Genomic DNA, 22,426 nt, shown 5'->3' on the forward strand with positions numbered 1-22,426 from the left:
TGGTGGGAGGGGTTAGAGCGGTTCTTAGGGGGAATTCCTTCCCCCAAAGGGCTGTCCAGCCCTGGCACAGCTGCCCAGGGCAGTGGTGGTGCCCCTATCCCCAGAGAGTTTTAACAGCCCTGTGGATGTGGCACTTGGGGACAGGGGTCAGTGGTGGCCTTGGCAGTGCTGGGGAAGGGTTGGACTCGGTGATCTTAGGGGGCTTTTCCAACCTAAACAATCCTACGACTCTGAAAAAAGCCCTGGCAGGGACATCTCTGGTTCAGTGATGGTGTCTCAAAGTGTTTTCCACCCGGTCTTGTCCTTGTTGGAACCCAGCCATGCCAAGGAGCTCTTTTGGCTTTTGCTGGTGAAAGGGGTCACACACCTGTTCCTTGGGGACACCCAGACACGTGGGAAGCATTTTCTGCTCCCAGAAAATGTCAGGCTAAGCCCCAGAGCAGTTGTGTTGCTTGTTCCCAGAGCAGTTGTGCTGCAGAGAGTCCCAGCTCTTTGCCTGTGGTTTATTATGACAAGCACAGCCCCACGCTCCGGATTTATTATTAACAAGTCGGCTCCTTGGAAGGGCTGACCAAGGAGTGAAGCAAGGCTCAGCTGGGTAATAAATATTCATGGGCTGCTCTGCTGTGGTTATGTCATTTGCTTTTTGTCTTTCTACTTTCCTAAATTAGGAGAGAAAAATACCTACTAATGGAGGGCTTTGAGATCCCCTGCCTAAATTAGAGGGGGATCACAGAACTCCAGGCAGACAGGAGGAGCTGGGAGAGATGCATCTCGTTGCTAAGTGCAGATAAAATTGAACCTGTGACTTAGAATCACAGAATCATTTGGGTTGGGAAAGCCTTCTAAGGTCATCAAATCCCACTGTTCCCCCAGCACTGCCAAGGCCACCACTCACCCCTGTCCCCAAGTGCCACATGCACAGGGCTGTTAAATCCCTCCAGGGATGGGGACTCCCCCTCTGCCCTGGGCAGCTGTGCCAGGGTTGGACAGCCCTTTCCATGAAGAAATTTTTCCTAATTTGCCATCTAAACCTCCCCTGGCACAACTTGAGGCCGTTCCCCTTCCTCCTGTCCCTTGTTCCCTGGGGGCAGAGCTTGACCCCCCCCCCCCTCCCCGGCTCCCCCCTCCTGTCAGGGGGTTGCAGAGCCAGAAGGTCCCCCCGAGCCTCTCTTTTCCTGCTTTTGGGAAGGGCAGAGCTGTGTCTGAGGTACTGAACTAGCTGAGCAGTAGGTGACATGCCCAAACACCGAGCCCTGATATCCTATCCCCTGATACCCCAGCCAGCCTCCTTTCCTGACACACCCAGCACTCACACACGGGGGCTCCCACCACATTCCCCTTGGCTTTCCCTTCTCAGTTATTTATAGCCATTTATCCAATCTCCCACGGCTTGCATTTAGTCTGGGAACATTAAGTTCCTTTAATCCCTCAATAAGTCGCCCCCTGTAATCCCTTTATCAGTGCCTCCCGCGGCTCCACCGGGCAACGTCCACCTCTCCCCATAAACCCTGAGTCAGAGCCGGAGGCTTTGCAAGTCAGCGCGGTGGGATGTGCCCGGGAGCCTTCCCGGGCTGGCCCTGGAGAGCTGGCCAGGCTCCAGGGGGAGGGCTGGGAAAGCCTGGCCCGGAGGATGTGCAGGAAGCAGCGCAAGGAGCAGTGCAGGGCACGGACAGGGTGCAGGGCACGGACAGGGTGCAGGGCACGGACAGGTTGCCAGGACACTGCACAGCTCCAGGAGCTGTCCATGGCTCCTTGGTGAGTCCCCACCACGTGTGGACCCTGTGGGACTTGGTGCCCCAGCAGCAGAGCTATAACCACCCTTCAGATCAGTGCTCCTCCCTTCCAATCACACATAACCCCCTTTCATTTACCCTAAAGCCTCTCAGTTATCCACACATATTCCTAGAGCTTCCCACCAAACTAATTTACCCTCCAGTGGGCAAAATTATCAGAAGTAGACTGAAGGTATCTTCTTAGTGATTGTCCCATGGTTTCTCTGAGTCCCATTCCTTCCTGACCCATCACTCCTCCAGCAGTGTCTCCCCTGCAAGGTCCTCCTTCTCCCCATCACCCCAAACCCACGTGATGCCTTTGCACCAAGCCTGGTCTTTGTCCCTCCCCAGCTCTGAGTGAGGGTGTGGGTGTGACAGAAGCCCACTTCTGCCTGCTGGGTTTTTTGGGTTTGATTTTTGGGGTTTTGTTGTTTTTGTTTTTTTAATATAAATTCTTTCAAAACACAGTATTTCAGATCTTACTCCCCCTCCTACCTGTTACAAAATCACTTCTTCTGAAATGTGGCTGTGTTCTGCCAGTGGTTTTCATCAAAGAAATTTCATGTCCTTTAGAGCACTTGAATTATTGGTCGAATTCTTCTTTTCATGCACTTCAATTACTCTCTTTATGCAGCATTCTGATATGGATTTGCTTTGGCTCCTGTCCCATTTGGCCCTGAAACACTCTCCCAACATATATGAATCATAAGCAGAGCTGACAAGGAAAACGAGAACACCCCAGGCAGAACCCCGTTCCCAGAAGTTGTGTGCGATTATGAAATGATTTAAGACGTGAGAGGCCACTAGAAATCCTCTCTAAATTGCCCCCCGCAGTGTTGTCGTGTTCTCCTGTCCCAGGAGGTCGGTGCTGGGGACAGAAGCAGCTCAGAGCAGCGGTCCTGCAGAGCAGGGGGGTGTGTGGGACAGCCCTGCCGGGGCGGGGACAGGGGACAGCAGTGCCGGGGAGGAGAAAGGCGGCTCAGTGGAGCTCTCCTGCACCTCACTGGGGTGCTGTGGTGAACACCCTTCACCGGGGGGGCTGCTGTTGTGCTCCAGGGCTGGCTTTGGAGCTGGAGTCTGCCCTGCCTTTAGCCCCTGGAGCTGATGCCCAGGTCCTCCTGTGCTGGAGGAGAAAGGCTCCTAAGGACATGTGGGGTCCCTGCCAGCCCTACCTTGTTGGGATTTTCTTTTTCTTTGCGTTCACTTCACTCCGGCGTTTGTTGGTGATCTCCCGGGAGCGATGGGAGGAGCTGCCATCCCCTCCCTCCTCCCCTGGTCAGGGATCAGCCAGGAGCCTCCCTTGGAGATGGCTACCACCCTGTGGGGTTTGTTCCCTAAATAACCCCACCTTCCACCCCTGTAAGGTCCTGCACTGAGCTCTGCCACACCCTTTGGGCAGGATTCTGGTACGGTCTGGTGTTGTGACGTCCTTGGCTGCCCCAAAAACCAATGTCTCACCATGTGGCCTCACACAGCATTTTCCCAGAAGAGGCTGGAACAGGAGAAAGCGATTCCTGCTTCCTGCCACGATGGCTGTAATTTAAAAACAGAGACATTTTTATTTATTTAGCTCCCATCCTCTCCGAGAGAGGTTTGCAGCCAGCACATCAATTCCACTGATTAGAGCTAATGGATTTTGCCTGACGATGCTTTTCCATAGCTGATTCCTGCAAGTGAGTGAGCAGCCATGCTTCAGGATGAATATATATATATATATATAACCAGAGATTTCACTGCAGGAGACACCAAGCAATTTTTTTTTCATTCTGCAGCCTCTACCACCACCCAGGTCTGCCTGCTGTCTGCAGAGCAGCAAAGGCTCCTGATGCTGCAAAACCTCACAAGGCAGGTTTGCCCGCGTCCTCTCCCACAAAAAAAGGGAAGGATGGTCAGGGCATGACTGGGCACGTGAGAGGAGCCCAGACTGGCTGCAGGTGAGGGATCCTCACAGAAAGGTTGTGCACAGGCCAGTCCCCAGCCCCCAGATGGTGCGAGGTGCTGTGCACACCCCCGTGTGCTGGCACTGCTGGGGGCAGGGCTGGGACATGCCTGAGCTCCAGAGTGGGGGCTGTTCCAGTGGGTGCACACGGGCTGGGATCCAGCAGGAACACGCTGATATCCCAGAATCACAGAAATGGAGAATGGTCTGGGTTGGAAGGGACATTAAAGACCATCCAGTTCCACCCCCTGCCATGGGGGCACCTTCCACTAGACCTCTCTGGGCAACCTGTGCCAGGGCCTCACCACCCTCACAGCCAACAATTCCTTCCCAATATCCCATCTGTCCCTGCCCTCTGGCAGTGGGAAGCCATTCCCTGTGTCCTGTCCCTCCATCCCTTGTCCCCAGTCCCCCTCCAGCTCTCCTGGAGCCCCTTTAGGCCCTGGGAGGGGCTCTCAGCTCTCCCTGGAGCCTTCCCTTCTCCAGGTGAACCCCCCCAGCTCTCCCAGCCTGGCTCCAGAGCAGAGGGGCTCCAGCCCTGGCAGCAGCTCCGGGGCCTCCTCTGGACTCTCTCCAGCAGCTCCAGGTCCTTCTTCCCACATAACTTCCTGGGCAATTAATTTCACTAATAGTTCTTTGTGCAGCAAACCCTGAAACGACAACGCAGAGTGAATTCAAAAATGTTTCCTGCAGGAAAGTCCACAAATGTGTGCAAGACCTCTGTGGGCAGCAGATCCCAGATCCCAGGTCTATATCTAACCTGGGAGACACTGAGGAGCTTCCCAAACCTTTAATTGTTGTCCCCAGTTTTAATTGCCCTGGCTGTGATGGCAGGGGTGATATAATCCCAAAAGACAAAGCAGTGGCTGTGTATAAACACCCCTAGTTGATGTTTATTTATTCTTTCCAAAGGCGGCCCTTTGATCCATCCATCTCCAGCAGTGAGGGCTCCAATCCCATCCATAAAATGAGCTTCCACAATTTGCCTACAGGTGAGAATGAAATTAAGCAAATCCAGGCAAAGACAAGCCAAAAAAAAAACCCAAAACCCCACAAACCCAAACCCCTCAGGGCCCGAGGATCAATAAGGGGATGTAAAGTGTTGTATTCAAGGAACAATCCCGACAGGAATAATCCTGCCTTTCACTGCACTCCTGGCAGCTGCAGCCACTGACGGGTGGGAATTGTTTCCTTCTCGTGGCAATTCCGTGTTTGAGTGTGTGGCTTTCACTGGGATCGCTGCTTTTGTTGGAGTCCTGCTCCCGGTGGGAATGCTGGCAGTGCAGGGAGGCTGGGAAAGACCCGGGAGCTTCGAGGGAGGGGCGTCTGCACAGGATTGGAGCAGGAGGGGATGTGATTTGGGTGCAAATGGGCTTTATTGGCATCAGGGAATACAGAGAAGGGAGAAACAGAGGGATGGAGGGATGAAGGGAGAGATGGAGGGACAGAGGGAAAGTGGGATAATGGAATGAAGGGATGGAGGGATGGAGGGATGAAGGGAGAGACGGGGAGATGGAAGGATGGTGGGGTGAAGAGATGGAGAAACAGGGGAAGGGAGGAAAGGGTGGGGAGAAGGTGGAGGAAGGCTTAAAGAGGAGGGTGAGGATGGAGTGCAGGGTGGGATTTGGGGTTGTGAATCCAGCCTGGCAATAGGAATTTGCAGGCAGCCCTAAGCTGGCCTCGCTGCAGGAGCAGGGTGGGGGGTGTTCTGCTTTGGGTTTGCCAAGTCTGCAATGAAATGGGAAAAAATGGGCAAAAGGCAAGAATAAAATACGTGTGTGTGCGTGTATGTCTGCACACACGTGTGCACACGTGTTTGGCTTCAGCCACAAACCCCGTCCAGGGAGGGGAACTGGGAGCAGCAGCTGGTGCTGCAGCAGCTCCTGAAGGATCTGGGTGTGCATTTGCACACGTGTGTGCACAGGGGGGTGTGTGGGGCAGTGTAGGCGTGTAGGTCTGTGCACACATGTGCTCGTGTGTCTGTGTGTGTGCAGGAGTGTGTGTGCACGTGTGGGTGTGCAATGTGAAGGTACAACTGCATGCAAGCGTGGATGTGTGGCACGTGTGTGCACACGTGTGTGCAGGTGTGAGTGTGCACCCCTGTGTGAGTGTTCATGTGCACACGTGTGTCCAGGTGTGTCACACACACAGAGCCATGTCTCAGGTATGTGTCCAGGTGTGTCACACATGTACCCCAATGTCTCAGCTGTGTGTTCAGGTCTGTCACACCCCCCATGTCTCACGTGTGTGTCCAGGTGTGTCACACCCCCCCCCATCTCTCAGGTGCCTGTCCAAGTGTGTCACACATACTCCCATGTCTCAGGTGTGTGTCCAGGTGCAGGTGTGTCACACACCGCCTCCATGTCTCAGATGTGTGCCCATGTGTGTCACACACACCCTCCCATGTCTCAGGTGTGTGTCTTTCCAGGTGTGTCACACACACAGAGCCACGTCTCAGGTATGTGTCCAGGTGTGTCACACATACACCCCAATGTCTCAGGTGTGTGTTCAAGTCTGTCACACCCCCCATCTCTCAGGTGTGTGTCCAAGTGTGTCACACCCCCCCTGCAGTCTCAGGTGTGTGTCCAGGTGTGTCACACACCCCCATTTCTCAGGTGTGTGTCCAGGTGTGTCACACCCCCTCCAGTCTCAGGTGTGTGTCCAGGTGTGTCACCCCCCCATATCTCAGGTGTGTGTCCAAGTGTGTCACACCCCCCCTCCAGTCTCAGGTGTGTGTCCAGGTGTGTCACCCCCCCATCTCTCAGGTGCGTGCCCAGGTGTGTCACACACCGTCCCCCCTCTCCCGTGCCCGCGTGCAAGCCCCGCCCCCCGCCCCCCGCCCCTCCAAGCCCCGCCCCGCGCTGCCCCGCCCTGCGCGGTGTGGGCGGAGCGGATCCCGGAGCGGCTCCCGGCGCGGCTCCCGGCGCGGCTCCCGGCGCGGATCGCGGCGATCCCGGCGCGGTGCCGGTGCCGCTGGCGGTGCGGGGCTGGCGGGGCCACCATGGCGTGGCCCTGCATCACCCGCGCCTGCTGCATCGCCCGCTTCTGGAACCAGCTGGACAAGGCGGACATCGCCGTCCCGCTCGTCTTCACCAAGTACTCGGAGGCCACCGAGCATCCCCCCGCGGCCCCGCCGCGCCCCGCGGCCCCCATCGACACCCAGCCGGGCGGGGAGGCGGCGGCGGGCGGGGAGCCGGGTCCCGGTGCCGCCCGGCCCGGCCCGGCCCCGCACGCCTCGCCCCCGGCGGACTCGGTGATGCGGCACGACTACAAGCCCTGGAAGGTGCAGCGGCCCGAGCCGAGCTGCAAGCCCAAGAGCGAGTACCAGCCCTCGGACACTCCCTTCGAGAAGGAGACGCAGTACCAGAAGGATTTCCGTGCCTGGCCCATCCCCAAGCGGGGCGACCACCCCTGGATCCCCAAACCGGGCCCTTCCCCCGTGCTGGCCCTGGACCGCGCTTCCCCGGAGAAACCGGCGCAGGAGAAGCGGCGGAAGGTGCACATCGCTCCCGAGAAGAAGGAGGAAGACCCCGAGGCGGAGGATGAGCATCCCAAAGCGGTGCGGGCCGGGGACGGGAGAGACAAGGGTCGGAAGAAGGCGGAGGAGGCGGGCGGGCAGCCGGCGGAGCCGGGCAGGGGCCGGGCGGCCGCCGATGCTCTCAACAGGCAGATCAAGGAGGAGGTGGCGGCGGGGGTCAGCTCGTCCTACAGGTGAGACCCCCCCCCCGTCCAGACCCCCAACCTGCCGACCCCTCGCCAGCCCTTCTCCGGTCCCCCTTTGCACGTCCCCGGGAGGAGCATCCCACCCTGGGAGAGACGCTGTGAAACATTCCGGGGGGGTCTGCACATCCCCCGCTCGGGGGGGTTGTCCTTAAAATTCCCCCCCTCTCTGGGGTCGGCGATGGGGCAGTAGATGATGTGCAGGCGGTGAATACATGGAGGCTTTTTGTCGGGTGGGTTGGCAGGAGGTTTGAGTGTCTTTGTGTATGTGTGGTCCCTCCCCCCACATCCCAAAATGCAGAGACGCCCACCGCCTGGGATTTCCGCGGGGGGAATGTCTGGGGTCACGTCCCCGGGATGTGCGAGTGGCCTCCGGTCCTTTCCCAGCGCATCCCTGGATGTCGCGCTGCAGCCGACCCAAAGGAGCACCATCCCAAGGGGCCCACGCGCGGGTGGGGTGCCCCACGCGCAGGAGGGTCCCGGGAATCGTCCCAGGCTGGGCACCCCCCGAGACAAAGCATCCCGGGGCCGCGGGACACGCATCCCAGGCCGCTTGGGTGGGGCAGCCTGGGATGCTGCCATGTTTAACGCGGCGCGGGGGGGATGACACATCCCCGTGTCCCCCCCGGCCAGACACGGGTGCCCTTATTTCACCTCAGACAAGAGACCTGGTTTGGGATTCGGGGCGCGGAACTCCTCGCCGCGAGCCGCTGCTGTTGTTTCTCTCCCGGTGAAGGGGTTGGATGCGTTGGGAATGCAAAACAAAAGTGGTGGGGCGGCTGCCCCTGCACGTACGTTTGCAAGGAGGGTTTGCGGCGGTTGTGTTTTCCAGAGCTTTCCTTGGCAGAGCCCACCGCTGCCGAGCCCGGGGTGGAGGTGGCAGGGAGCAAAGGCGGGGGTTGCGGTGACAGAAGTGTCATCGCAGCCTTTTTGCTTCTCCCTGCGGCCGCGTGAATGCCGGGCTGTCTGTGCCTTCGGATGATTGATTTTCCTCCTTGGGGAGGTTTAGAGGTGACACCCAGGCATGAAACAGGTGGTACATCCACGCAGATCCGAGCCGAAGCTGGGATTTGACTCCCCTGTCCCACCGATGACTGTGTGGCACAGCAGAGCTGACAGTCACCTCCTGTCCTTCGTTCCCGGGTGGTTCAAGCAGTGAGATTTTGATTTTTGCTGTCGCTCAGCATCAGCTCTGGCTCTCCCTGGGGATGTGAGTGGTGCTGGAGGCTCGGGAGCATCCAGGTGTGACGGTGCTGCTTGGCTGAGACAGGGGAAAATGGCCAGGGATTTTCGGGGGCTCTGTTCTGCAGGGGTGGAGTGTGTGGGAAAAGGGTTTTCCAGGAGTGACACAGCCCTTTAATCTGCCGTGGCCAGCTGGGGGCTGAGACTGGGCTTTTTGTCTGCTCACCTTGCAAGGGCTGGGCTTGTGCTGGGGATGGCAAGGCTAAAGCAGAAAGCTCTCCTGGAGCTGGGGAGTTGTTGTGATGCCTCTCTCCCACTGCTGCAAAGCATAATTAGACTTATTTACTTGCACATTTAAATGCAGATTGCTCACCTTCCCATCACTCGGGTCTGCTCCAGCAAATTCCTACAGCAGTTGGGTTGGGGTTCCTCCCCAAGGAAAGGGTTGGGTCAGCTGGAGTGTTAAATCTAAGAGGAACTAGAAGGATTCAGCTCTCCTTGTTGTTGCTCCTTGGCTTTCAGGACACCCTTAGGGCTTCTCTTCCCACTTGGGTCCTCATCTGCTCTCCCGTTCCATGTTTTCCTTCCTTGCAGCATATTGCAGGAGGAGTGTTTGCTCTGATGCTCAGCCCTGGAACATAAGCATCTCTTCATTAATGCATAAGTGATGTTGTGGCTAATTGTTCTCATTTTCTGTTCAAATTAGGCATCTCCTAAGCGTTGTTTATTGTTTGGGTTCTTTTTAAAAAGCCAAATGCTCCAAATCCTCGTTACTCCCAAGGGCCTGGCTGCTCACACGCTGGGTGGGTGTTGAAACAGCTCCAGGGATGGAGGCTCCACAGCCTATCTGGGCAACCCTGGGGGCCACCCAGCAGCCCAGACTATCTCCTGGTGACTGGGGAGGAGCAGGGATGGCTCACATGGGGCTTGTTTGTCTCCGTGGCTCATGCAGGGATGGGCTGGTGCTGCTGGCCAGCAGCAGAGAGCAGGGCAGATTTCCTTCCAGTGCTCTGCCACCGCTGCACATCAGCATAATGTGACGCTCCAAGCCTGGCAAAAAATTCCTTGGTGCAGCCAAAGAGCACACCAGGGGTGGGTTTTCATCTCCCTGTGTCCCCCTGGGCATTATTTCCTTGTGAGGAATGGCTGAGAGCACGGAATGGAGTAAGCAGCCAGCCCAAGGTCACGGGGGAAGTCCACGCCAAAGGGAGCAATTCCCTTTTTTAACCTCTGTGTGCCAAGGCAGATGGATATTGCAGAGCCCGTGTGAGCTCCTGCCAGGTCTGCCCAGAGGGGCAGAGCAGAGGTGGTGCCTGGTGGTGGTGTCCATGGAGGATGGAGGCTCCTCCCAGCCACAGGGATGAGGGATTTGTTTGAGCCCAGAAGCCTTTGGAGAGGCCAGAGCAGCAGTGGGTGTCTGCTGGTGACTGCCTGTGCTCAGGGATCCTACAGAATAAGCAGCATTTATGTGTATTATTTATTATTTGTTTATATTATTAACAGTATTTTTACTATTTATATATTTATTTACTCGTTGACTATAATTTGGCCACCCCCTGGTGGATGGAACCTTTTCTTGTTCAGTTCTCAGATGTCTTGTAGGAAGATCTGGTGGCACCACTGGGGGCTTTATCTGTACTGGGCCCAGAGGTGACCCTGTGACCCCAGTTCTGCAGTGCCTGGGAGGGGATTTTTTCCCCTGGAAGGGATGGGCAGAGCTCTTCTCCCTGCTGGAGTTCACCCTGGGGATCTGGGACCAGAGAGAGCAGGTGACAAAATGTGCAGACAGTGGCATTTGCTGGGGATGTGGGACAATTAGAAGCACATTTGGCAAAAATGTAATAAGGAATGAGTGAATATTTTATATTTTTGTCTGGAAAATATGGAAAAAGGCCAGAATTAAGTGTTTCTTGGGTGTTCCCCCCCCTTCTTCTTCTTCTTTGTCTTGCATTCTTTTCCTTTTGTTACCTTTTTTTCCTGAAGACAAAAGATATAAAAGGGAAAGGAAACACTTCACCCCCTTCTCAGGGTATCAGAATGAGTGCTAAGGCCGTGAATTTCCCCCAGAGAAGCAATATTGCCCAAATTAGGTTTCCAGTTCTTTACCAAAGCAATTAGTTTTTTTTTTTCTCCCCCACCAATTTCCTCTCCTGGCAGAGGAAACAAAACAATAAAAGGCTTCGGTGGAAAATGTTTGGCCTGGCCCTGGTATTAATGAATTGCCTGTTGCTAAGGTTCTGTCATTCATCTCAGAGCCTGGAGGTACAGAGGATGTGGAGCAAATGAGAGCCTGTAGTAGCTGTAGAGATGAATGAGTCAGCACTGGGGACTGGCTGTGTGGGTTTGGAAGGCACAGAGGAGATAACCTGGGGAGGGAGGGATGTCCACGTGGGAAGGCTGGAGCAGGATACACACAGGCAGGGAATTTGGGCTCCACCACTGCAGCTGTGGACGTGTAGGGCTGGAAGGACCTGCCAAGACCATCTGGTGCCCATCCCACTGCAGGGAAGGGGATGATGCATCGAGACCACACCGGGTTGAAGCTTGAGATGACCCAGCAACGTGTGGTGGCACCCAGAGCCCCCCTGCCCTGGGCTGAGCCCACAGCAGGGCAGGGGGGATCTGCCCCTCTGCCCCCTCAGCTGAGACCCCCCTGCAGAGCTGCCTCCAGCCCTGGGAACAGCAGCACAAGGACATGGAGCTGCTGGAGAGAGTTCAGAGGAGGCCCCGGAGATGCTCCAGGGCTGGAGCCCCTCTGCTCTGGAGCCAGGCTGGGAGAGCTGAGGGGGTTCCCCTGGAGAAGAGAAGGCTCCAGGGAGAGCTGAGAGCCCCTTCCAGGGCCTAAAGGGGCTCCAGGAGAGCTGGAGGGGGACTGGGGACAAGGGATGGAGGGACAGGACACAGGGAATGGCTTCCCACTGCCAGAGGGCAGGGAGAGATGGGATATTGGGAAGGAATTGTTGGCTGTGAGGGTGGAGAGGCCCTGGCACAGGTTGCCCAGAGAAGCTGTGGCTGCCCCTGGATCCCTGGAAGTGTCCAAGGCCAGGTTGAGCAATTTTTTCACTGCTCCCATCCATTTGGGTCACCCCAGCAGGGACCTTTAGGCCCACGGGGCTGGATGGGACCCTCTGAACCTCAGTCTCTGCTGGTTTGCAACCCATTTCCAGCCTGGGTCATTTGCTGTTTTATTGGGTTTCCTTCTTTCCTTCATCCCTTCTTTCTCTCTCTCCTTCTGTAGTTTGCTGTTTTGTTGGGTTGTTTTTCTTTCTGCTTTGTTTTTTGGCTGTTTTGTTGGGCTGCTCAGTGCCTTTCTCCTGCCCAGATGTCACTGCTCAGCGTCCCCAGGTACCGCGCCCACATCCTTTGGGAAAGTCCAAATATTTTTAGTCTCCTGTTTACTCCCTGTGTCAGCCTTTCCTCTCCAGCTCTTTCCCGGGTGAAATCTGTTTAGTAAACAGAGGTGCAGAGTGTTGCCCTTCGGAGGTGAGGCTCACGAGCCGTGTTTGTGGGTCTCACGGATTCGTCGGGAATCCCTCGTTTACCCTTGGATAAACCAGCATGCCCACGCTGTTCTCCTCGGGCAGTTCCACCCCTGGAGCTCCCATCCCACAGCAGAAGATCCTGGTGGTTAGTACCGAGCCTGGCATTTAGTCCTGCTCGTTTCCAGCCCGTTCTGAGCACGGCAGTCAAGGTCAGAGCCTGCCTTCCCCTGTGCCTCCCCCATCCTGCTCCGCATTGGTGCTGCCCGACCACCTGGTGTCGTTAGGAGCTCTCCTTAGTGCTGCCCTACATTTTTTTCGTGCCAAAGTCAACCTTAAAAATGTTAAACACTGCTAACCCCCTTCCAGGCTGTGGCTCAGCCTCGCAGCACTCGTCATTCCCCTCGCCCAGCTCCCTGCTCTGCTGGTGCTTTTCTTCACTGGCTTAATTAAGGATTTCCCACACGGCCCTGGATAAAGATGCTTTGCTGAAACCTGGTAGATTTTCACATTTCTTTTGTCTGCTCAGTCAGTTATCGCACCCAAAGACATGTCAAGCATCTCTCCCCTTCCCCTTCCCCACACAGCACCACCAGCTTCCCTGGGATGCAGGAGCACATCCCACTTCCACTGCTGGCTTCAGGCTGTGACACAGACGGTAAAAAAAGAGGAGGGGAGAGGAATCAGCTCATTTAGGCCCCCAGTTCTGTCTTTTCCAACTAAATCACGAGCAGCAGTTGTAGATTTGACTCTTCTCACGTTCAGACCGTGACCTTTGCTGTTCCTGTCTCCTGCAGGCTGCACGAGCCTTTGCTTTCCCAGTACTTTGTGCTCCATCCCACACCCATCTTGCTGTTCTTTGAGCTGAATGTGTTCACATCCACTCAATATATATATATTTGTGTGATACCTCCAGCTAAGCCTTGCCCCATCAGGGCAGGAGCAAGGATGCTCTGCTGCTACCATGGTCACCAGGGCTGTTTTAGGGAAGTTTTATAGGGTGGAAGTTTTATTTCTCTTGATTTATAACTCATTACTCTGGATATCCTTCCAATGTCCTTTGTATGTTTTATAGACAATATTTATATGTATATACATACTTCTATGTATTTTTATATTTAGATTTTTGTACTTATAAATTATCTATTTTATTTTTATAGTCATCTATTTTATATATTATATTATATATATTTATTTATATTAAAAATAATATACACACAAACTGGGCTGTCCTCCTTTAACCTCCAACTCGTCTCTCCTCCTCAGCCCCAGCATTGCAGGTGTTCTTTAGCAAACACATTTTGCTTTCTATTAATAACTACTTTATTTCCATTAATAGCTCATTGTAAAGGGAACACATTTTTCTTTGTCTTAATACTTTTTTTTTTTTTTTTTGCTCAAACGATGCCTCCACCTGAGGGGACCCTGCAGCACTTTGTGCATGTGGAGAGACTCCTGCTGCTCCCTGAGCTGGCTGCAAGCTGGGCTGCTGGGACTACAAAATAAAGGGGTTTGGTGCTGGGCAGGTTGGAGGGCTGTTACTTTTTCTTAAAAAAAAAATATTAATTTTTAATTTTTAAAATTAATTTTTAAAAAATTAATTTATTTTTTAAAATTTTGTTTTTAATTATTTTTTTATGTTTTGAGTGGTTTTTTTGTTTGTTTGTTTTGGGGGATTTTTTTTTGTTTGGTTTTTTTGTTTTGTTTTGTCTTGTTTGTTTGGGTTTTTTAGGTTTCGGTTGGTTGGTTTCACTTGGGTTTTGTTTTGTCAGTGAGCTCCTGCGGGTTTGCCCACCCAGCCTTGCAGGTGCCCTCCCAGAAAGCAGCCAGGGGTTCCTCTCTGGAATTCTTTGCAAGGTCACCAGGGCCCAGCTGGTGGTGCCTGGCTGCTGCTTTGCTCTCCTTGTTCTTTAAAAGGGCTGTGCAGGTGCTTCACAGCTTGTCTGACTCGGAAAGGGGAGGAAAATAGAAGGTGGTGGTGTTCAAAGAAACCAGTGGCCTTCTGGAGAGGAGCTGTGTATTAATTAATCAAATTAGTTCGTGCCAGAACGGCTTGGCTTGGGAGGCACCTTGAAGATCATCCCATTCCAACCCCCCTGCACCTTCCACCAGAGCAGGTTGCTCCAGCCCTTCCCTGAACACTTCCAGGGATGAGGCATCAACAGCTGCTTGGATCATCTGATTTCAGAGGTCCTTCTCCACACTCATCCCAGTCCTGCTCCCCTGGCACCAGGTCTGACCAACCTGCTTCTTTTGGGCCTCCTGTGTGTAAGGACCAGCTGCCAATTAAACAGTGATTATGTGAAATTAATTCCTAAAATTGGGGGGAGGATGGAGGGGAATTTTTGGCTGCTGTGTTCTGATGTTTCCACTTTGGTGGGCTGCAGATCAGGACTTGGGCCGTGCTCTGTGCCCTCGTTATTTGGTTGTAAATGGAGGTAGAAGGTCTGAGAGGGGGGAAGGAAGGGGGCACTGGAGGTCCTGTGAGGGTGTGAAAGCCCTGGGCTGGGGTTGCTGAGGGGGGACAGCCCCCAGCCAGGTCCCCTGCACATCCAGGTCCCCTGCACATCCAGGTCCCCTGCACATCCCCAGGTCCCTGCACATCCCCAGGTCCCTGCACATCCAGGTCCCCTGCACATCCCCAGGTCCCTGCACATCCCCAGGTCCCTGCACATCCAGGTCCCCTGCACATCCCCAGGTCCCTGCACATCCCCAGGTCCTCTGCACATCCCCAGGTCCTCTGCACATCCAGGTCCTCTGCACATCCAGGTCCCCTGCACATCCCCAGGTCCCTGCACATCCCCAGGTCCCTGCACATCCCCAGGTCCTCTGCACATCCAGGTCCCCTGCACATCCCCAGGTCCCCTGCACATCCCCAGGTCCCTGCACATCCCCAGGTCCCCTGCACATCCAGGGGAGGAAGGCAGCGGCTCAGCCAGGCAGCAGAGTTGTCACAGTGTCACAGCCAGTAGCCATGGCAACTCACGGGGAGGAGTCCCCGAGAGGGCTACGTTGGCAAGCAGCCCAAAAACACACAAGGAAAACCCATCCGGGGAGCTGGGGTGGGTTTCAGGGAGCTGGGATGGGTTTTGGGGAGCTGGGGTGGGTTTTGGGGAGCTGAGGTGGGTTTTGGGGAGCTGGGATGGTTTCAGGGAGCTGGGATGGGTTTTGGGGAGCTGGGGTGGGTTTTGGGGAGCTGAGGTGGGTTTTGGGGAGCTGAGGTGGGTTTTGGGGAGCTGGGATGGTTTCAGGGAGCTGAGATGGGTTTTGGGGAGCTGGGATGGTTTCAGGGAGCTGAGATGGGTTTTGGGGAGCTGAGGTGGGTTTTGGGGAGCTGAGGTGGGGTTTGGGGAGCTGGGATGGGTTTTGGCATCATCCTGGTCCTGCAGAGAGCAGGGGAGGGGCTGGTGCTGAAGGTTGCAGTGGTTGTGCCTCCATCAGTGGGTAGAAGCCTCTGGTGGCACAGCAGCATTGGAATAAAGCTTGGAGCAGGATCAGGGAGTCATGGGATGGTTTGAGTGGGAAAGGACCCTAAAGCTCATCCAGTTCCACCCCCTGCCATGGGCACGGATTGAAGGTGCTCCTGAGGTTCTCCCCAGCCCCACTTGCCATGATTCCCCTTCCTGCCTGTTCTGGGGCTGCTGACTGATGTGCTGATCCCTGTACATGGAGCATTTTCATCCTCCCAAGAGAGATTCTCCTTTATGACCAGTTGCAATTTCTCTCCTTGGCCTCCCCCCCCTCACAGCCAAGAATTCCTTCCCAATATCCCATCTATCCCTGTCCTCTGGCAGTGGGAAGCCATTCCCCCTTGGCCTGTCCCTCCAGGTCCTTGTCCAAAGTCCCTTGGAGCCCCTTTAGGTATAGAATGCCTTAAACATCCCACAGGCAATTTAAATTTAAATTTAAATTTAAATTAAACCCTGCTTTCCTGCTGTGGTTCTGACTGGTTCCTTAGTGCAGGGAAGGGATTTTTCGGGGCAGGACGTGGCAACAGGACCATCCCAGCTCAGAGCTGTGTTTTGTCGGTGTAACTTGTGCTGAGCCCTTCACTTGTGCTTGGCTAAATTGTTTTGCATGAGTTGGAATTCACAGAGATCTTGACATGTGGGAGAAACAGCCTGAAATAAAGAAGCAGCAGCTCAGGAGAGGTGAGGGCAGGGCAGGACACAGAGGTGGGGATCAGCAGGAGTGCTGGTGCAGGAGCTATTTTGCAGGGAATCACAAATCACACATCAATAATGTTATTTTATTTAAAAAAAAATAATAATAAATTGACAACAAAACCACTCAAAAAAGAAACACTTTTGAGCAAGTCCTGCACTGAGATGTATGGAGAGGACGTGTCATCCTTCCACATTAGTCAGGTCTCAGGTAGACTCTTATTCAGGTTTGTCCTTCAGCAATCATGGACCAGAGAGAGTCCTGAGGACACCCAGGAGAGGGGTCAGGACTGGGATGTCCAGAGCAAAAAGTGTATTAATGCTTGGCTGGAGCAAGTTGAGGGACACTGTGCATGGGAGGTGCCAGCAGGGTGTCTCCACAGCCCCTCTCTGAATCTAGGGGAAAAAACTAAGTCATTACCACTCCTTCCCTGCATTGATTTTCTGTCTGCAGTGACCTTGGTGCTGCTGGCTTGTGTGTCTTTGCAACCAAGACCAACTCACCCATGTGTGGGCTCACAGCCTCCTCACATTCCTACCCTGCCAGGGGCTTGGGATCCAAAGCCCTGTCCCTTGGCAGCAGAGGTGGGGGTGGGACCACAGGACCTGCCCTGCCTGGCTGGAAAACACCCCGTGGAGTTCAGGAAGGGCCTGGATGTGGCACTTGGGGCCGTGGGTTAGTGGTGGCCTTGGCAGTGCCAGGGGAACAGCTGGACTTGGTGATCTTAGAGGGCTCCTGCAATATAAATATTCTGTGTTTCCGTGACTCCAGAGCAGGATATCCATGTGGGTATTGCAGAGATCAATGGAAAACACCTCATCATTTGGGGCAGGATCAGGGTTTGTTCAAACTGAGCAGAACACAGCCAGGAATGACCCCATTTAACTGCTACAGCAGAGAAAACCCAACGTGACAGCTCCCAAACAACCCTTTCCCCCACCTTCCTTTGGGTTGACTTTTCTCTAGGCTGCTGTGGTTTTGTTTTTTTGTGTTGTTTTTTTTTTTTTTTTTTGCAATGCAGTATTTAATTATTACTTAATATAAACATTTTATGACCTGCTACAGGAGGTGAATTATTTATGGGAGGGGAAGGAGGGCTTTTTCTGAGCCTTTCTGCTCTGTCTGCTGCCATAAATATCAATCTGGGAGTGTGTTTAGGGCTTGCACGCTCTGCCTGGGAGACAGGGACGCTGCCTGCTCCCATCAGCTCCCCTCTCAATTAACTACCTGCTTAATACATTGGTGCCTGGCATGTTGTGCTTCTCCATCAAGCTTGGAGCAGCTCCAAGGGAAGAAGTATTTTTGCAAATGGTCTGGCTTCCAAACGAGACCAATGTTATTTACCCAGCAGGTACAGGTGGCTGGGAGAGGCTGTGAACGTTTGCTGTGCCCACAAAGGTGCTTCCTGAGAGCCAAATCCTTCTCCCAGTTCTTTGCAGAGGACTTGTAAAAGTGATGCTGTTGATTTTTGGTCCCCAGGTTTCCTGCCTGGGGGCTTTTTTTTTCTGCTTTAGGGAAGGGATTGCTGTGCCCACGTCTGTGTGCTGGCAGCTGGGGTTGGGATAGGTGATGCTTGCAGGGAGGGATGCTTTTATTCACTCCTGTCTTTCTTGGGAAGTGGGTTTCCATGATCCAGACCTATTTTTCAGGCTATTTGCAGCCACATTACAGTGGCACCACCCTCTAGACCGGTGTCTCTGGCCACAGGAGCACCAGTGCAGCTCTGTCTCAAAGCAAGTGGCCCCTTTGCAGCCTCCTGCAGATTTTCCAGGCTGGGTCTGGAGGTGCCAAAAGACTCCAGGGCATCAGATCCCCGGGTGGGAACATCCCATCAGCTTCCCAAGCCGTGGCAATGCAGGATGCTCCCCAAAATGGGAACAGGCTCTGAGTCTCTGAGGTATTTCTGGGGTTCTGTCCCAGTCAGAGCAGCTGAACACGAGCACTTTTGGGATAAAGCCACAAGCCATTTGGGCTGAGCTTTGCTCTCAGAGCTCTGCACTCCTTGCAAGCACTGGAGAAGCCCTTGAAAATGACCAGTTAATTGTAAAATAACCTTCTTCCAGAACATCCTTTCTATAAAGCTTTCTGAGAATCCTCCTTACCCTTTATTTCCTGATGGCTTTGGTGTGGCCAGCGTGGTACCTGCAGTGACCACTAATTGCTTCATTCACTCATACTGGTCCTTGTTTTTAACTAATTAGGAGGAGATTTCACAGCAGAGCCATCTGCTCCAGTGCCTTCTGCTGGCTCTTCCCCAGACTCCCCTGAGACAGCTTTGATGGTCCCAGTATTTACCAGTTTGTTGCCACAGGACTAATCCAGCTGTTGGGGAGCCAGAGGGAGTGGTTCCTCCCCTATCAGAACATTACTGATGGAAAAGTGGTGCTGGTGGTTTCCCAAGCTTGGGGTGGGAAAATGGCAAGCATTTTCTTCACTAGTTTTTCTAATCCCCTGCAGTTCAGATGATTTTGTGCCTCCCTCTGGTAGGGAGAACTTGGAAAGAAAGACAGGTTAACTGGAAGTGGCGTGGGTTGAGTATTACACTGTTTAAAGGGATGGACTTCCATGGACCTGACTGTGCTCCCTGTTACACCCACACAGCCCTGGTGACCTGTGCTGCTGTGTTTTGTGGGTTCCTAAAAGGATTCATGGGCATCTTAAGCTTTGTCCTCTTCCCAAGGAATTTTTCCCACCTCCCAGTTCTCTTTCTCTGGGCAACCTGTGCCGGGACCTCATCACCCTCACAGGGAAGAATTCCTTCCTAATATCCAACCTAAATCTCCCTTCTTTCAGTTTGAAGCCATTCCACCTTGTCCCAGTCTCTCATGCTTTTAGAACAACCTTCCCCACAGCACCCGGGGCGATTTTCAAGGGAATTTTCGTGTGTTTCCTTTCCAGTAATTCCCCATATGTCGTGCAAGGAGCTCTGCACCTTGCTGTCTGCAGCACAAATCAATTGTATAACTAGGTTTTGCAGCCCTTGCAACAGCACAGCATTAAGGGTAAAGATGGGAGGGGAAATCCACCTCAGCCTTTCCTCGGGTTCTCTGAGCCCAGTAATCCTTTATCTGGAGATCTTTGCTCAATCCTCAGCTCTCTTCCTTCATCTCCTCAGTTCCCACCCAGCCCTGTTATGGTTTTCCCAGTTGAAAAGAGTTAAAACCTCTTAATTTCGACTGCAGAGAAGTTCAGCGGGTGCATTGCATGGGAAAGCCTAAGATGGCAAACAGAACTCAGCCCTCTGTTTTTATTATTATGCATTTTATGTAGCATTTATGCATTTTTATATGTATTTATGCCTTGTATAGTATTTATGCATTTTATTAGTATTATGATTTTTTTTATTATTTCATTTGTATTTATCCCCACAACCCGAGCTAAATTGAAATAAAGCATTTTTAATTCTTCTCCTATTTGTGTCTTCAGACACTCGACCTGAGGTGCTGAAAAACATCCCCCCACCAAGAATCTCACTGGAGCCAAGGCTCACAAGGCCACTAGTCAAGGGTTGTCCAGCCCTGGCACAGCTGCCCAGGGCAGTGCAATTTCCATCCCTGGAGGGATTTAAAAGCCATGTGGAAGTGGCACTTGGAGACAGGGGTCAGTGGTGGCCTTGGCAGTGCTGGAGGAACAATTGGACTCGATGATCTTGGAGGGCTTTTCCATCTTAAAAGATTCAGTGATTCCTTGTGCCCTTTCCATGGGGAAGGGCAGGGACAGACAGCTCCTGGTTTCCCCGTCTCCAGCTGGAGATTTGAATGAGTCCATTGCACTCACCAGGAACTGCACTGAAAAAAACTTCACACTTACAGAGGAGAAGAATTTACAATGCTGAATTAAATTTGCATTTTCTTCCACTTTTCCTAACATGAAGATTTCCTCCCGAGGGCTTTTACCCGTGGGGCCCTAATGCAGGAACCTACTTAATGCAGTTGCCCGTATTTCTGTGCAGTTGCACGTGTTGTCTTGCAAATGGAGGCAGATCCACGATGTTCTTTGGCCCAGCAAACTCTCAGAGGAGCACTTTGGCTCTCCTGCCTCTGTTCAGGTCCCTGCAGCCCGTCCTGCTCTGCCTGGGGCAGTGCTGTTCCCAATCCTGGTGCTGCTGTGTCACAGCATCCCTGCTCTGCAGCTGCTTTGGTTGTTGAACCTCGTGGCCAATTTCACACTCCTCTGCCCTTCTGGAGCACTGAGGGGTTGGGGTGTTGCCCACTGGAGAACAGGCTGTTAAATGGGCTGTTGGCAGTGCTCTGACCCCATCCTGAGCCGTTTTCCAGGGGTGAACATGACATTTACAGCTGGGTTATTTCTGCAGGCAAGCACAGAAATGTCAGGCTGTGTCACCCTGGGAGCTCGGCGTGGGCTGGCCACTCAGGCTGAGTGTGAGGGTTTCTCTCACCCTTTCTATCACCCAAGGGCCTCTCCATGCTGTTATTCCTCGTGGATGCTCCTGAACTCTCCCATTTCTCCACACTGAGACGTGAGCAGTGGCAGGGCTGTTCCTCTTGGGGTTACTCACCCACAGCTCCTTTTCTCCCTCACTCCTTGGCCCTCTCAGTGTTCTCTCCCGTGTCTGTGACATTTCAAACACGACAGCCTGGGCTGAAGAATTATCAATTCTTCCTCCCTGGAAGTCCATGCTCCATGGCCCTCAGGCAAGGCAATATCCATGATTTGTGGGCTGCTGACTGAAGCTGTTTTTATAAATGGATCACAGCATGGTTCTGCTCTGCCAAATGACTTGACTTCATCCTTTCCAGGACATTAATCTTGGTGTCTTGCTCATAACCTCCTTCAGCCAGTGCCAAAGTCACCTTCTTGAAGGCTCAGCACTTTGCTCCTCTTCTGTGCCAGTTCTGTGCTTGGGGATGTTCCCACAGGCTGATCCCTCCCCATCCTGCTCACACTCACTCCATTGTCCACTGTCCAAGTTTCCAATTCCTGCATTAATATATATATCACTTTGTTTTAGTACACAATTAGATATGGGCCCATCCAAACTGACTTGCTCTGTGTACATGTGTGTAAATATATATATATATATATGTTTATTTGTGTGGGTGTGTGTCTCTTAGAGGTTGATTGTTAATGTTTGGGGAAAAAATTATCTTGGGCACCAGGAGCTTCTTTATACCATTGACAGTGCCAGTTTACAGTAAATTATTGTGCACAAGAGAATAGCCCAGGCAGCAGAGGATAAAGCTGCCATTAAACATCCATGTAGGAGCTGGGGACAGGGCACTGGGTGCACAGGCAGGGACAGGGTTTTAGGTTTCCCACTATTTCATGTCACTGAACATCTCTTTTCCTGCATTAAGAGGTATAAGGGACCTGGAGGATATTTAGGAGCAAATGATACTGTATTCCAGAAAGGCAAAATAATTTGAAAATCCCAGACAAACTTTTTACTTAGTTTTCTCATTGCTGTTTTGGTAGAGGAACGTTAAAGAGAACTGTGATGTTCTAAAATACAATCTGTGAAGCATTTTGGTGTTTTGCTTCAAAAGAAGGTTCATAGTCCCTTTGAGTTGTCCTGAGTAGAATAAGGGGGGAAAAATGGGATGGGAAAGAACTATCCAGGAGTATATCTCCTGGATATACTCTTTAGCTGCCTGGGGATTTTTCCCATCGAACTTGGTCATCTGGTGCCTCATATTCTCCTTTTTGCTGAGTTTCATTTCCAGTTCCATTTCAGGTCAGCGCTGGGTTCCCCACTAATTCTAATTATTCTTTGTAAGGCTGGGGCCAGAGCCAGGCACAGAATTAGGAGAGCTGTAATTTGCTGCTATTTCAGTCCAGGCCCTTTGTTTCCTGCCAAGACCAGCAGCAGCTCTTCAAATCTTCCTCAGCAAAAACGAAGAGCCGTGACAATCCCGGAGATAAAGAATTGCGGAGCTGGGCTGAGCTGTGCCTGTTGGACACATCCAGCCTGGAGCTGCTCCATGGCTCATCCCTGCTGCCTCACAAAGGCTTTTGCTCAGGATTAGGTGAGCTGGGAGGTGAGCTCTGTTAGGATGGGGTCTGGCACACTCTGAGAGCTGATTTGGTGTGCAGGATTCTCCAGTGGTCCGGACACCACCATGACCTGTTCTTCTGAAAACAGGGGGGGGAAATAATGTTTTCAGGGCTTGTTTTGGGTTGAAAAAGGAATTTGTAACTTCTGGGCA

The 22,426-nt window shown here is 53.0% G+C and overlaps 1 protein-coding gene across 2 annotated transcripts in view; it reads left to right on the forward strand.

The window, feature by feature from the left end:
- The first annotated feature begins 6,638 nt into the window (after window positions 1–6,638).
- The window catches only part of MAP6 (microtubule associated protein 6), a 30,680-nt gene continuing 14,892 nt past the window's right edge, over window positions 6,639–22,426 (forward strand). For both annotated transcript variants that reach the window (XR_010426952.1, XM_064642839.1), the window contains exon 1: window positions 6,639–7,425. Coding sequence is in view for 1 of the 2 variants with exons in the window: in XM_064642839.1 (XP_064498909.1) it covers window positions 6,716–7,425 (710 nt within the window). In the remaining variant the exon portion in view is untranslated. The remainder of the gene's footprint in view (window positions 7,426–22,426) is intronic.

This window comes from Pseudopipra pipra, chromosome 2, assembly GCF_036250125.1.
Source record: "Pseudopipra pipra isolate bDixPip1 chromosome 2, bDixPip1.hap1, whole genome shotgun sequence".
Lineage (NCBI taxonomy): Eukaryota > Metazoa > Chordata > Aves > Passeriformes > Pipridae > Pseudopipra > Pseudopipra pipra.